Source organism: Periplaneta americana, chromosome 2 (genome assembly GCF_040183065.1).
Source record: "Periplaneta americana isolate PAMFEO1 chromosome 2, P.americana_PAMFEO1_priV1, whole genome shotgun sequence".
Lineage (NCBI taxonomy): Eukaryota > Metazoa > Arthropoda > Insecta > Blattodea > Blattidae > Periplaneta > Periplaneta americana.
The window spans coordinates 41,141,198-41,155,385 of record NC_091118.1 but is presented as its reverse complement, the minus strand read 5'-3'; the positions used below and the strand labels follow the sequence as shown (position 1 = coordinate 41,155,385).

Below are 14,188 nucleotides of genomic sequence, written 5' to 3'. Positions count from 1 at the left end.
AATCCTTCTTACTGCTGAAATTTAACGCAAATTTGAAAAATATATTCATCATTTAAAAACGCATTTTAATTTCTTTTAGAAATATGAACTATCGTAATTTTCTCACTCAGTTTCCTTACACACAAAAGAACTATTTGGACATACAGCAATTTTCTAGTATTGGCAGTAAAATGTAAGTTGCTAAAGATTTGTCAGTTTTAATGTGATTTCAACCAAACTTTTACATATGATACACTAAGCATCTGTGTGTATCACAGTATCCTTACTTCATTGCTCTATATGCAGCCAGATTTATAGCACTGTATCAGGATAGGCAACACAGAAGGCCAATATGATACACCGGTTTTGTTCACTTTTACCTATTATTACAAATAAAAAGTACATTTAACTCCAAATCCTTCATATATATATTTAAAGTAGCGCGACTTAATTTTTTTATAATAGCCCTACTTGACCCCACATTAAATTAATAAAATTGATCTCAAATCCATTTGCAATTTTCTTATATTTAAGAATTCAAGCTACAGAAATACATTAGTCATGATTGGTTTACAAATTTTCAGTCTACAGTTTTTATCTTAGTTAAAATTAGTTTAATTTTGTAGGCCTATGCAACAGATTTTTAAATATAGGAAATGATGGATAAAATAAAACGCACAGTATCTTGCAATATTATTTATTACTGGTTCGATATTAATTACATTAAAGGACATTCTTTATAATTTTATTATCAGCAGTGTCTGCTTATGAAAATTAGACTAATGAATGTAAAATACAACTCTTTCAAAGATTCAGCTTGCGAGCTTTTGCAGTGAAGATTTTGATTGTTCCTGTGGTCTTCTGGTCGGAATGCTGGCTTCCAGATCTGGAGGTTCCAGGTTCAGCAAACCTAAACAAAAGTTTCACAGTCACATTGTTGACCAAGTAATATCATCTATGAGTCTAACCGGAAAACACTAAGAGCTTCTAGAGAATTAACAATCAATTAAAAAATAATTTCAAGGGAAAAATTGTTCTGGGGCCGGGTATCGATCCCGGGACCTCTGGTTGAACGTACCAGCGCTCTCCCAACTGAGCTATCCGGGAACTCCACCCGACACCGTCTCAACTTTTCCCTTTATATTCACACAACTCGCGTGGGCTGACGAAACGCCAGAGACCCACATCGAGTGCACACAAACTCTGTGTGACTTGGAGTTGTGGTTTTCTGTTAACGTACACAGTGACGTATATATTATGCAAATCTAGTCTTTCAGGTAAAGCTTCCTGTAAAGCAGATTTGAATAATTTCAAGGGAAGTTGAGATGGTGTCGGGTGGAGTTCCCGGGTAGCTCAGTTGGGAGAGTGCTGGTACGTTCAACCAGAGGTCCTGGGATCCATACCCGGCCCCGGAACGATTTTTTCCTTGAAATTATTCAAATCTGCTTTACAGGAAGCTTTACCTGAAAGACTAGATTTGCATAATTAAAAAATATATCTTTTTATTATGTAACTATAGCAAATAAACAATGCTCTCTTTTGTTCAACTGAAATATTTAAATTTGATAGTCAATCTTGCCCATGTCGCTTCTTAAGTAATTTTTAAGAATTTTCAGTTTTTATATGCTTGCTGCCATGGAATTATTCTATATATTATGTTAAAGGCTTGAGTGAGCCCCAGGGCCATAATGCAGCCATAAAGTTCACATTGGGAACAGAACTCATGTCATTCTGGCTTGCAGCACAGTGTTTTAAACAGAAAAATGCTAAGGCGTGTCCCCAACACTTTGTAATTTATAGTCCCTTTAAGTTAAAATTAAACTTTCATTTTCTTGGTAACTACTTTAAAGTATGTACAGTATGTAAAATTTCACTATGAATTGCCTTCAAATAAGAGTAGTCTATCTTTTATAGTATAAACGTCACGTTATATGAATGGTTCCCGCTATATAATATTTGTAATTGGTTCGCCTCCATCTTCACTTATTTACTTCTTAGAAATCCCATCCCCATTGAATAAATTGCAGTGCTTCCGTAACTCAGTGGTTTCAAAGAAACTATTCATATTTTTCAGTCCCCTACTATGGACAGTTACAAAACCCGTATTTCATTTCATTACGTCCAATTTTAGAGAAATATAGCTACTGTAAGTTTTTCGAAATTCCTGAAAATGTCTGTTTATTGAAAATTACCAAAGTGATACTCTATAATAAAAGAATCCCTCATTTACTATATATCATTACATAATTAAACATACTGTCCGTTACTCAGGAGAAGATGAGGGGCAAGAATGTGACCTTCTTGACTATCGCTGCTGATTATTATAAACATCGCTCAGATAAGCATCCCAGTAGCCAGGTTATTACTCGTGCAGGAAACATGAGTAACAATGCGTATGGACATTAAAGCTAAGTTGAACAGAAGGAGACCTAATGTTTCCGCTTACTACATTACAAATATTGACATGTTGTCGTACGTTATCTGTTCACATCCCTTCCCCCTCAGTCCGCTCTCGTCTTCTCCTGAGTCACTGACAGTACATACATGTGTTCTGCCTAAGGGCAGGTCTTTCACTGCAAACCCAGCATTCTTCAATCATTCCTATTTTCTGCCTTCCTCTTAGTCTCCGCATATGATCAATATATCTGAATGTCGTCTATCATCTGATATCTTCTTCTGCCCCGAAGTTTTCTCCCGTTCACCATTCCTTCCAGTGCATCCCTCAGTAGGCAGTTTCTCCTCAGCCAATGACATAACCAATTCAACATACAATTAAGAAATCATAAATAAAGTAACTCTCAAGTTGTTTTTCCCATACGTAATATTTATAGGAAACATGAACCCAATTATAGAGAATACTCATTGTTTCTTGCACAAAGAGGTATTAAGTGTGAGAAGTGTTGGAGTTTTAGAAAAAGGTGTTAAGTACGGCTACAGAAATGATAAATTACACTAGAGTCCGTATTAACCGAATTCCGAGACGAAAAAATAACATTTTTATGCTACATTTGATTTACAGTCTTAATTATGAGCTTCTGAATTTTAAATTCTGGACTATTTTTTAAACAAGATTTTGCATTCCAATTTTTCTCATTTCTATGTACAGTATACATACAATAGAACAAATACATGTAATTATAATTATGATATATTAGCCCAGATCGACTATTGATCAGATTTTTTGTATTTGACAGATAATGGAGAAAAAATGGGAGTATAAGGGTACAGTACATCAGTTATTCATAGATTTCAAAAAGGCATATGACTCGGTTAAGAGGGAAGTATTATATGATATTTTTATTGAATTTGGTATTCCCAAGAAACTAGTTCGATTAATTAAAATGTGTCTCAGTGAAACATACAGCAGAGTCCGTATAGGTCAGTTTCTATCTGATGCTTTTCCAATTCACTGCGGGCTAAAGCAGGGAGATGCACTATCACCTTTACTTTTTAACTTCGCTCTAGAATATGACATTAGGAAAGTTCAGGATAACAGGCAGGGTTTGGAATTGAACGGGTTACATCAGCTTCTTGTCTATGCAGATGACGTGAATATGTTAGGAGAAAATACACAAACGATTAGGGAAAACACGGAAATTTTACTTGAAGCAAGTAAAGCGATCGGTTTGGAAGTAAATCCCGAAAAGACAAAGTATATGATTATGTCTCATGACCAGAATATTGTATGAAATGGAAATATAAAAATTGGAGATTTATCCTTCGAAGAGGTGGAAAAATTCAAATATCTTGGAGCAACAGTAACAAATATAAATGACACTCGGGAGGAAATTAAACGCAGAATAAATATGGGAAATGCGTGTTATTATTCGGTTGAGAAGCTCTTATCATCCAGTCTGCTGTCCAAAAATCTGAAAGTTAGAATTTATAAAACAGTTATATTACCGGTTGTTCTGTATGGTTGTGAAACTTGGACTCTCACTCTGAGAGAGGAACATAGGTTAAGGGTGTTTGAAAATAAGGTGCTTAGGAAAATATTTGGGGCTAAGCGGGATGAAGTTACAGGAGAATGGAGAAAGTTACACAACACAGAACTGCACACATTGTATTCTTCACCTGACATAATTAGGAACTTAAAATCCAGACGTTTGAGATGGGCAGGGCATGTAGCACGTATGGGCGAATCCAGAAATGCATATAGAGTGTTAGTTGGGAGACCGGAGGGAAAAAGACCTTTAGGGAGGCCGAGACGTAGATGGGAGGATAATATTAAAATGGATTTGGGGGAGGTGGGGTATGATGATAGAGACTGGATTAATCTTGCACAGGATAGGGACCGCTGGCGGGCTTATGTGAGGGCGGCAATGAACCTTCGGGTTCCTTAAAAGCCATTTGTAAGTAAGTAAGTAAGATATATTAGCCCTACTATTGGTAAAAAAAAGAACAAGTGTGTCGCAATATCGTAGGCATTCAGTAAAGTGTACTGTCAGTCAAATAAGATTGCGATTTGGGAACCACTGCTCTAGGTTGTAACGCAAGTGTGAAACTTCATTATCCACACAGCCACAATAACAAATTTTTTCAAAAATCTTGGTGCGATGAGCGAGTGGGAAAATTTCAGTATACGGATTCCAAAAGAGCAAATTTGTCTGCTTACGAAAAGGCACTTTCAGTGCCAATTTATTTTGTGAGGTTGGAATTTTAAAGTAAGAGGGAAAGGAAGGAATCCGTGTTCTGAAAAAAAAAAAAAAGCTCCGGGTAACACTGTCACTCACTAGATAGCATGCGCATTGACATCTCGTAAAATAACTCACCTGGCAAAAGAACAGTCACCCACCAGTAGTATGAGTACTCGACACCTGTTAAAATAATGTACATGGTCACCAGAGCCTCGTTTGCTTTAATCAGGACCCGCCACGTGACGGTGAGGTTGGTTTGGGAATGAGAGGTTATATTAGTTCTCGTAGAACGTCACATCAATTCCCCTTAGGTCCCTGCGGGCCCTGAAAAGGACCCATTAGACCAGGAGCACCAGTAGAAAATCCTGAAACTAGTCGCTGACATTAGGTTTGTATACCTTGGCTATGTCTTGGAGGAAGCTGTGAAATGTATGATTCGGGCCCCTCCATTGCCGGTACATAAAGGCAGACAAGTAGGAGTCGAACATAGCACCCTTTTCCACATTGGTAGTAGGCATACTCCGCTTGGCATGCGCCCATACACCCTTGATTCGGTTCGTATGGGCGCGTGTCTGGGGATTCTTGAATCTAATGGAGTGATCCAAAGTGAGTTGCTTGAATTCTTCATCATTCAATGTATTGTATGACTTCCAACAATCTGAATAGATCGTGGTTCCTGGCACAATTCGGTCCTTAATGATCTGGAGGAGAACATCTTTGGACCGATCATGCACCGGCAAGAGTAAGCATTCACGGGTTTCTCGATCGACGGCAGCAAGCACCCACCGTCCCTCGACAAGTTTACCCTTGTGATACTTCATCTTACCGAATTTGAACTCGTCGATCTCAACTGTATGTCCGGTTCCTCCTAATTTGCCTTTAAACGTTTCCACAATCACTCCACAAGCTTCTCTACAGTACAGGTACCACTGCAGCACCGTGTTTTTGTCCACCTGAGCACATTCCTTGGCATTCTGCTGGGGAACTTTCGTAAACCAGCAGTATGTCAATAGAAGTAGCTTGGACATCGTAAGTCTGGAAGTACTGAACCAAGTTCCAGTCCTTACAGATCGACTCACACGGTGCGCATTGTCACTGCCCTTTCCAGTACAGTGCCATTGTACACCATCACTAAGTTCACTACGATCTCTTAATTTCATGGATTTCCCACAGGTTGGACACTTGTAATGGCTAGCAAGTAGTCCATGCTCCTGGCAGTACTTAACCGTATCCTTTGATGAGTTCTCCCTGCTCAACTTCAAAAAGAAATACAGGTCCTCAACTCCGCTCATGATTACGGTACTCGAAGTCTACACTGCTTTGTTTACCACGCTCAACGCTGGTCACGGAAAGAATGATGAACGCCTCTCAATCTGACGCGCATATTCCTATTTCCGTTTCCCCTACTTCAGTTCCTAGCGGATATCCTCCCCCCTGTATTTATGTTCGCGTTGCGCTGATCACTCATGGGTTACTAAAAGACTAGTCTTTTCAATGTCGCCAACAGTTACCAGATATCACCAAAGCAAGTAAAGTAACTGTGCACCAAAATGACAATGATGTGTGTTGAAGCAATAATAATGAATATAATATTATTAATAAACATAATTATAAATATATTTAATGGCAATCTTTAAGAAAGAGATGTTTAATAATGGCGAACGTGCGCAAGGTACTATGTGAAACAAATTAACCGTATATGCATGTAGCGATGAGAGAAAGGCTGGTATTTGAAAAGCAAAGCCACTTCTGGTCATTTTCGGGATCAGTTGTAGCCAACAAATAGATAATTTCTTTCTAACTCGTTTGTTGTACCCCATCATATATACCAAGAGGAGTAGAATAGATTTTCTTTTAATTGTTCTGCTCAACTGCAGTTTCTCCAATTGTTCTATTTTACTCCTCTTGATATATACTGTATTGTGATCTAGGATTGTGATCAGGTGCCTAGATCATATACTTCTATGATTTAGGTCAGGTGAAAGCCTAGATCATATATAGATTGGTAACAATGCAAATTTCTACTGGCGACACTGCTGTCATTGTATGGCGGGAAATGAGAAACTTGGTGGTGTATGTTAACTTATGTTGAACGTGTAAATGTCATGTGCTAATAGCTACAGAAATTCGACAGTTATGTTGTGAATAGTAGATTAACATGTAAGTACAAACTATAAAAACGTACCAAAATGTAGATCAGAGAATCTTTCTAAAATAATTACCTTTTTTTTTTTTTACAACATAACTCTCTTATAGCACAGTGAAAGACCATTGATTTCGGGATGCGTTTCCTATAATACAGCCAAATGGAATTTGCTAAGAGACGTCGTTGCATATAGACCACTTTTACTCTAAACCTAACCTTAGTGTATACAACTTATACTAAAACACTAACCTAACCTGTCACAGATTAAGGAAAAGGTTAGGTTAGGTTAGGTTAGGTTAGGTTAGGTTAGGTCAGGTCAGTTTAGGGTTTTAGTATGTCTTGCAAAAACAAATTTTAGGTTTAGTGTAAAAGTGGTCTATATGCAACGACGTCTTCTAGCAAATTACCCCAAATTCTTATCTAAGTCTTTTACGATGTTCGACATGATACTAGAATGTTTGATATTCATACTGTGCACGAATTGTAGAAGTGTGCATTATTAAGTTAAATAAGAAAAGAACGAGAGAGGAATTTACTGTAGCTGTGCCTGTTACCAAGCGCAGTTTTCTGCAGTGCTCTTGAAGCATCAAATAGATTGTCCTTTCATTATTTTCTTATAATGAAGCCATTACTTAGCCACAGATTGTTCAATGTTTTTTCATCGATCCAAAAATTGTACCACATCGAACACCGTGCAGTATTAAATCATAATTAGGTAATTTCATAGAAACGGTATACTAAATTCCTGCTGTTGTGGTTAAGTGTATAAACGGATTGTTTTGTGTGGGATGGCACATCGTAACTGATGTCATAATATAGCCTAAAGTAGAAATATAAATAAATATATATTTTCATATCATAGGGTAAGGCTAGGCGAAACTAGAGCACGGAAAGTTCAGGTGATACCTTTCACTTAGCTGAGAGTCGATCCAACTTTAATTATAGGCCTATATTCAACCTAATAAAGTAATAGCATATTTCGGTAACCATACCGTATCCCAATCTAATTCGAAATGTAATTTTGGGTGAATATTACTTACGTCCCAGACACTATAGGGAATTAAAAAAAACACTGAAAATGCCCTTGATGTATTGTATGGAGTAGTAGAAACTGGATGTGATCACTGGTGGAGCTGGAAGCCCACCAACCTGCCCAAAATACGTAATTTTGTTTGTTGGGGGTGGTCACATCCCCTCCTTATACGCTGTCGCTCCCAAACACCCACTAGCGCTTAATAAACAAAACAGCATTAAAACCAATAAAATACTTAAAGACAATAAGTAGTACCTACTTCCAGTGAGGTTAAGTTGGCGGAAAAAACGGCATAGCCTAATAATAACACGTAAGGTCTCTCCTATCCAATTATCGAAATTTGTATACTTTGCATATTTCTAGGCCTATATATGCCTTAATTATTAATAATATTTTAAAAATAATTTAAAGTCGCTTTTTTGTGTTCTTTAGCATGAATCGTAACATGAAGTCTTTAAGATGTGCTTCGTGGTTTGCCTTTTTGTACCCAGTACACCGATTCTATGAAATTACCCATAGTTGTTAGTTCATACAGTAATTATTTATTTTAGCAATACCGTTGGTATCCACTATTTCTCCATTCTTCCTGTGTGACTTCAATCCAGTTTTGTTTCAGACTATGCCGGAAGTTAGGTTCGTTTGGCTTAGATTAGGTTGAGTTAGTTACTTTTATATAGCAATATATTAAACGGCGCCATGTCACAAACACAATGCACTTTGTGAATGATCCACTTACAAAACCCATTATTCCCAGCCTCTCCTGTTAGTTTCTCTTGGGGCACGTCAGCAACTATTGTATTGCTGAAGTAAATAATTACCGTTGTTACTATTAGAGCGTAAGTAGCCTAATTATAGATTCCATGGATAATGATGGTCATAGCTAGATTTCGTCAGAGTAATGTAAAATTAATTTGTAATGTTCTTGCAAACAGGAGCTGCCTTGGGAAGCATCTGCAATAAGCACCAGACCAAAAGAAGAGCTGGCTTTAGAAGATGAAGATGTGTCTATGTCTGGGTACCGGTAAGTAATAATTTCTACAATTACTGTACTGTTTATGTTTTCAGTTAGCAGGAAATATTTGATAAATGTGAATACTAAAATGGCGCCAAAATAAGACTTTTCTACCACTTATATTACTGGACCTAATTTTTCATTTTTGTGTCATTTTGTTCCTTTAGAATACCGTACATTTGCACTATCTGTGAAGGAATGTCATGTAATATTCAGTAACAATGTTCATACGTAACTACCAAAAAACCATGGATGCGTAGAAATTTCATCTATGTTGATGTTTAAAGTATGGTGGCAATAATGTGTCGGGTCGGTTAGAAGACCCTGAATTGATATCGAATTTCCTGTGAGGGTGGGGGGGGGGGGGGCGAACGCACACAGAGAAGTGCTTGTTGCACCAAAAACATTTAAAAAATTTGCGGTATTAAGATTTCATTAAGTTTTAAGAATGCATAATACAATATTTTCATCAAATTCTTAACATTTCAAGCAGTAATCATTACTGGTATAGGCCTACATCACTGAATGCGAAGAAATGGTTTATTTCTGATTGAATACTATGAGTTTATTGTTTATTATAAAATAATTTTCCTTACACCATCAGTATCTTCCTTATAAAATTATTATTATCTTTGTACCAACAGTATTTTTTATCGCTAAATTATTATTTTTTTCTTTTAATTGTTAGTCAGTACTTGACTGTTTGTCATTCACTCATATGAAGCCAGTTGTGTAGACCTATTTGCTGAGAGAATGTACCATAGGACACTGGTCTATGCTATACCTATGATAAGATGAGGTGATGATGGAGATTTGCAGGGAAATTGAGAGGGGAAATGGAGCTCACAGAGCAAACCCTTGTGTTATCTGAACCACAGGCTTCCCAACACAAGTTACAAATCGGGGATATGCTGGGGATCGAACCCGGATCCACAGGATTATAAGTCCAGTGCTCTAGCCACTACTTTTTTCTGCAACCTGAGAGCGTCCTGCTCTTTTATTTTTACTTTATAAAATAATAATTGTCTTAGTTGCTTCATACTCAGTTTTGTATTTTATAAGTATAGATTGATAGTAATTAGCAGTGGCATTACTGATAAATAATAATAATAATAATAATACAGTACTTTCTTGAACGCTTAAGCCTACATACAACACTCCATCTTCTTATTTGGCCCTTTACTTATGTGCTTAAACCCACATTAGTTACAATACCCTACCCTTTTCCTACACCCTTCTTCCTCAGTCGGCCGTAATTCTGTAAATTTTTGCTAGTCAGTTTATTTTGTTTGGTACATTGTGACTGTGATTCTGATTATAATAGGTGTTGAAAACGGAAAGCTCTTGTTCTGATTAAATGTCATTTAGTGTAAATTCATATTTAAATCGTCTTGAAAACGTGATTATACACTGTAAGGGTTCACAAACCAGGAAAACATTTATAAAAGACTTTTTTTTTTCTTCGGAAAAATTAAGTACATACTGGTACTGTAAATGTCTTTGGTGTATTACATAATGGAGTATGTACTATTAACCATGAATGTTGTAATTCATTAAGAAAATGATAATAGATATTGTAGGCCTATGTAAGACAAAATTAGTCTACCTGCCTAATATGCAGTCGTTGTAAATACGCAATTTACACTCAGTTTCTTGAAGAGCATCTTGTCGGGGTTTATCCTAATAATAATAATAATAATAATAGTAATAATAATAACAATCTTTTTGCTATGTGCCCCGGTACTATTTTATTTATGACTACACCACAGTCTACTATATACAGTCACGAAGCTTAATACTTACTAAATATGCAAACATAAACAGTTGAAATATGCATCCATAGATAGTTGCTCACCACCAGGATCGCTACTACCGCCTCATCACAGACTCTTTCCCTAGCAGACGATAAAATGTATTGTACTTTCGATATCGTGTTCTTTTGAAAAAATTAACACCTTCTTTCCACTATTGAAATATGAAATACATAAGGTTTATATATTATTTTCATAAAATATATATTATATTCCATAAACTCACCTTCCTGGATCTTTCGGAAGAAGGATAGCTCTAACCTATTTTTCTTACAATTTATAGTACTACAAACGTCTCCTTGTCCTATATTATTATTCAAATTATTGTATTTTAGCCATTTACAGTTATTACAACCGATAACTAACATTTCACAGTTTACATAGCTTTTCACAAAAATGCGAAATACGCCACAGTCAGTGCTTTTTCGATCTAGACCAGGCCATAATGTTTGTTCGGGTTTTCTATTTCAGTGTATGGAGCTCAGTGAAATATTAAATTATAACTTTAGTGCTTATCATTGCTAAGCTTTATTTAGTGTAATGTGTCCATAAGTTCTGTTTACTTCTTGTTGCATAATATGTTGCAGAAATAATTACAAAACTGTGTTATTTTAATGTGAAGAGAATACATGTTAATATAATCTGTTTGCGTCAACATTTCAAGTTTAGAATGGAAGCTATTTTGAGGTTCAATAAAAGCGAATTTATATTGTGATTTTAATTTAGCACATCTACCTTCCTTAATTGTAGACAGAAAATTTACCATACCACTCCTATGAAATTAGTGTACGTATCATTGTGTTACTTCGTCTCTTAGGTAGTAGATAAATACAATAATTCAGTACTCAATTGTAGTATTAACATACAGACAAATAGAATGTGATGGGTGTCATACATGACATTATGTTTAATTATAATGTATAATTGCGAATATAGGAATATAAGTAAAATATAGTAAACATAACATATAATATCCATATGACATAACATATGTAGTGACAGGGCATTGGAGACCACTAAAATTAGACAGAAAGGGGCAACTGGTACAGTAAACATAACCTATAATTTCAACATATCTAAATATTCGTGCGGTGCAACTGAAAATTATTGAATCGTGCATAAATGAATGTACAAGAATTTCGCAATATTTAATCGAAATAAAGGCAGGTATTACACATACGAACAACCTAATTTTCACACCAAAAATAATATTACACCTTAACTCGCAAGGAATTATGTCTGAAGTGTCCCCCAATCATTGTTTTAAATTTTATTAATGCAATTACACTACATTTTAGAGAAATATATGTTACTCTTTATACATTCGAATTAATTTATATGATTGAAATGCCGCTCTCCGTGATCGGGTTAAGCGAGTCACATGGCCTGCCTTACAGCCTGTATTAGATCACGATGGCAGTGACACAGTCTATTGTTCCTAGTACTCACAGCGCTCCAAGCGGCTAGCAACTATTGCAAGAAATGCAACTCGTTGGCAAAAAATCACCCCAAGCTTCGTGACTGTATATATAAGACTGTGACTACACTCCTGGCAGCTTCTAAATTTTTTAATGTTTCTCTTTTGTTTGTTGTTGTTTTCTAATGCCAGGCGTTTGACAATAAAGTCATTTGACCTCTTGCACTCCAATATTTTTCAAAGATATTATCATGACCAGCCACTGAAGCACAGATTTTGAGGTGTTCTGAATCCATTTCTTGGTTTGAGTTGCACAATGGGTCTCTTTTGTTTGTACACTGAATGTCATAGCAACAGTCGTGCATCTGAATTCCATAGTCATTAAACATTAAACTTCTAGGCCTTCTCTATCATCATGAGAGAAAAACAATTGGAATCGCAGGCTGTATACTGCCACACTGCATATTATATTGTATTTATTGTATTATTTTATTGTAATATTATTTATATTGTATTATTTTTTAAAATTATTTCACAAAATTGAATCGTAACTGAATATTCTACTCACTGGTTGAATTTATGGCAATCAAGGATTAAAAAAAAAGTTAAAATATCCTACCCCATCTAGATGGTAGAAAATGACTCCATTCCCGATAATTTCAACTGATACAACAAATTTTTAGGCAGTATACCTACTTCAAAGTCTAGAAAAAAAAAAAAAAGAAAATATATATATATATATATTTTTTTTTTTTTTTCTCATTATACAAACTATAGCCTACTTCAGGGCTTGCAAAATCAACATATCTAACCTGAACACATGTGAGGTATTCCAAGAGCGTCTTGTCGGGGTTTATCCTAATAATAATAATAATAATAATAATAATAATAATAATAACAATCTTTTTGCTGTGTGCCCCGGTACTATTTTATTTATGACTACACTCCTGGCAGCTGCTAAATTTTTTAATGTTTCTCTTTTGTTTGTACACTGAATGTCATAGCAACAGTCGTGCATCTGAATTCCATAGTCATTAAACATTAAACTTCTAGGCCTCCTCTATCATCATGAGAGAAACACAATTGGAATCGCAGGCTGTATACTGCCACTCTGCATGTTATCACAGTCTACTATAATATACAGTCACGAAGCTTGAGTTTTGAGGGGGCTAGAAACAATAGACTGTGTGGTACTATTTTGCATTGCCTGTAATGAGGCGATATTAGCGATCCTAGTGGTGAGCAACTATCTAATGTTTGCATATTTACTACGTATTGAGCTTCGCGTTTGTATATACTAGACTGTGATATTATATTGTATTTATTTTTTATTGTATTATTTTATTGTAATATTATTTATATTGTATTATTTTTTAAAATTATTTCACAAAATGGAATCGTAACCGAATATTTTACTCACTGGTTGAATTTATGGCAATCAAGGATTTAAAAAAAGGTTAGAATATCCTACCCCATCTAGATGGTAGAAAATGACTCCATTTCCGATAATTTCAACTGATACAACAAATTTTTAGGCAGTATACCTACTTCAAAGTCTAGAAAAAAAAAAAAAAATATATATATATATATATTTTTTTTTTTTCTCATACAAACTGTAGCCTACTTCAGGGCTTGCAAAATCAACATATCGAACCTGAACACATGTGAGGTATTTCAAAATTGAATAGCAGTCCTATCTGGTGTAGTCTGACGAAAGGGTTGTTGGGTCATTTTTCTTCTTTGATGCTGTGTACCTTGATATGCTGGGATAGTTCGTTTATTCCCAAGTAGATAGCTGCAGCTCACATATTCTCTCAACAGGATGGAGTTCCTCCACATTGAAGCCTTAAGCTTCGGATGTTTCTCAGTAATTAATTTCGAGGCCACTGGATAGTAAGGAATGTGGTCACCATTGGATTTTTTTTATTAAGCTAAGTTATGAGTAGCCTATCTGATCTCCCAACTCAATGAGCCCATATCTATGATGTGTTTATTATGGTAACAAGAGACTTCTTGGAAAGAACATGCAAGAAATTGATTTCAGGTTTAATGTTGTTAGTGCTGCTGTGGTCGGCATGTATAAATTTGCTGACAAATGTTAATTACATTTTTTGTGTTGCTCTTGCTTTGCAGTTTAATTTATCCAACTTTTC

The 14,188-nt window shown here is 35.6% G+C and overlaps 2 protein-coding genes across 2 annotated transcripts in view; one reads left to right on the top strand and one right to left on the bottom strand.

Moving 5' to 3' along the window:
- Positions 1 to 660: 660 nt before the first annotated feature.
- LOC138692918 (uncharacterized) lies at positions 661 to 6,005 on the bottom strand. Its single transcript, XM_069816277.1, has 2 exons — positions 4,752 to 6,005; positions 661 to 889 (listed from the first exon to the last, which is right to left on the bottom strand). Exon 1 carries the CDS (start codon positions 5,906 to 5,908, stop codon positions 4,988 to 4,990), a length of 921 nt encoding a protein of 306 aa, XP_069672378.1. The 5' UTR covers positions 5,909 to 6,005; the 3' UTR covers positions 661 to 889; positions 4,752 to 4,987.
- Positions 6,006 to 6,666: 661 nt separating this feature from the next.
- The window catches only part of LOC138692908 (uncharacterized), a 43,757-nt gene continuing 36,235 nt past the window's right edge, over positions 6,667 to 14,188 (top strand). Inside the window, exons 1-2 of the mRNA XM_069816250.1 lie at positions 6,667 to 6,776; positions 8,728 to 8,816. Of these exons, the coding sequence (XP_069672351.1) occupies positions 8,803 to 8,816 (14 nt within the window). The 5' untranslated portion in view covers positions 6,667 to 6,776; positions 8,728 to 8,802. The remainder of the gene's footprint in view (positions 6,777 to 8,727; positions 8,817 to 14,188) is intronic.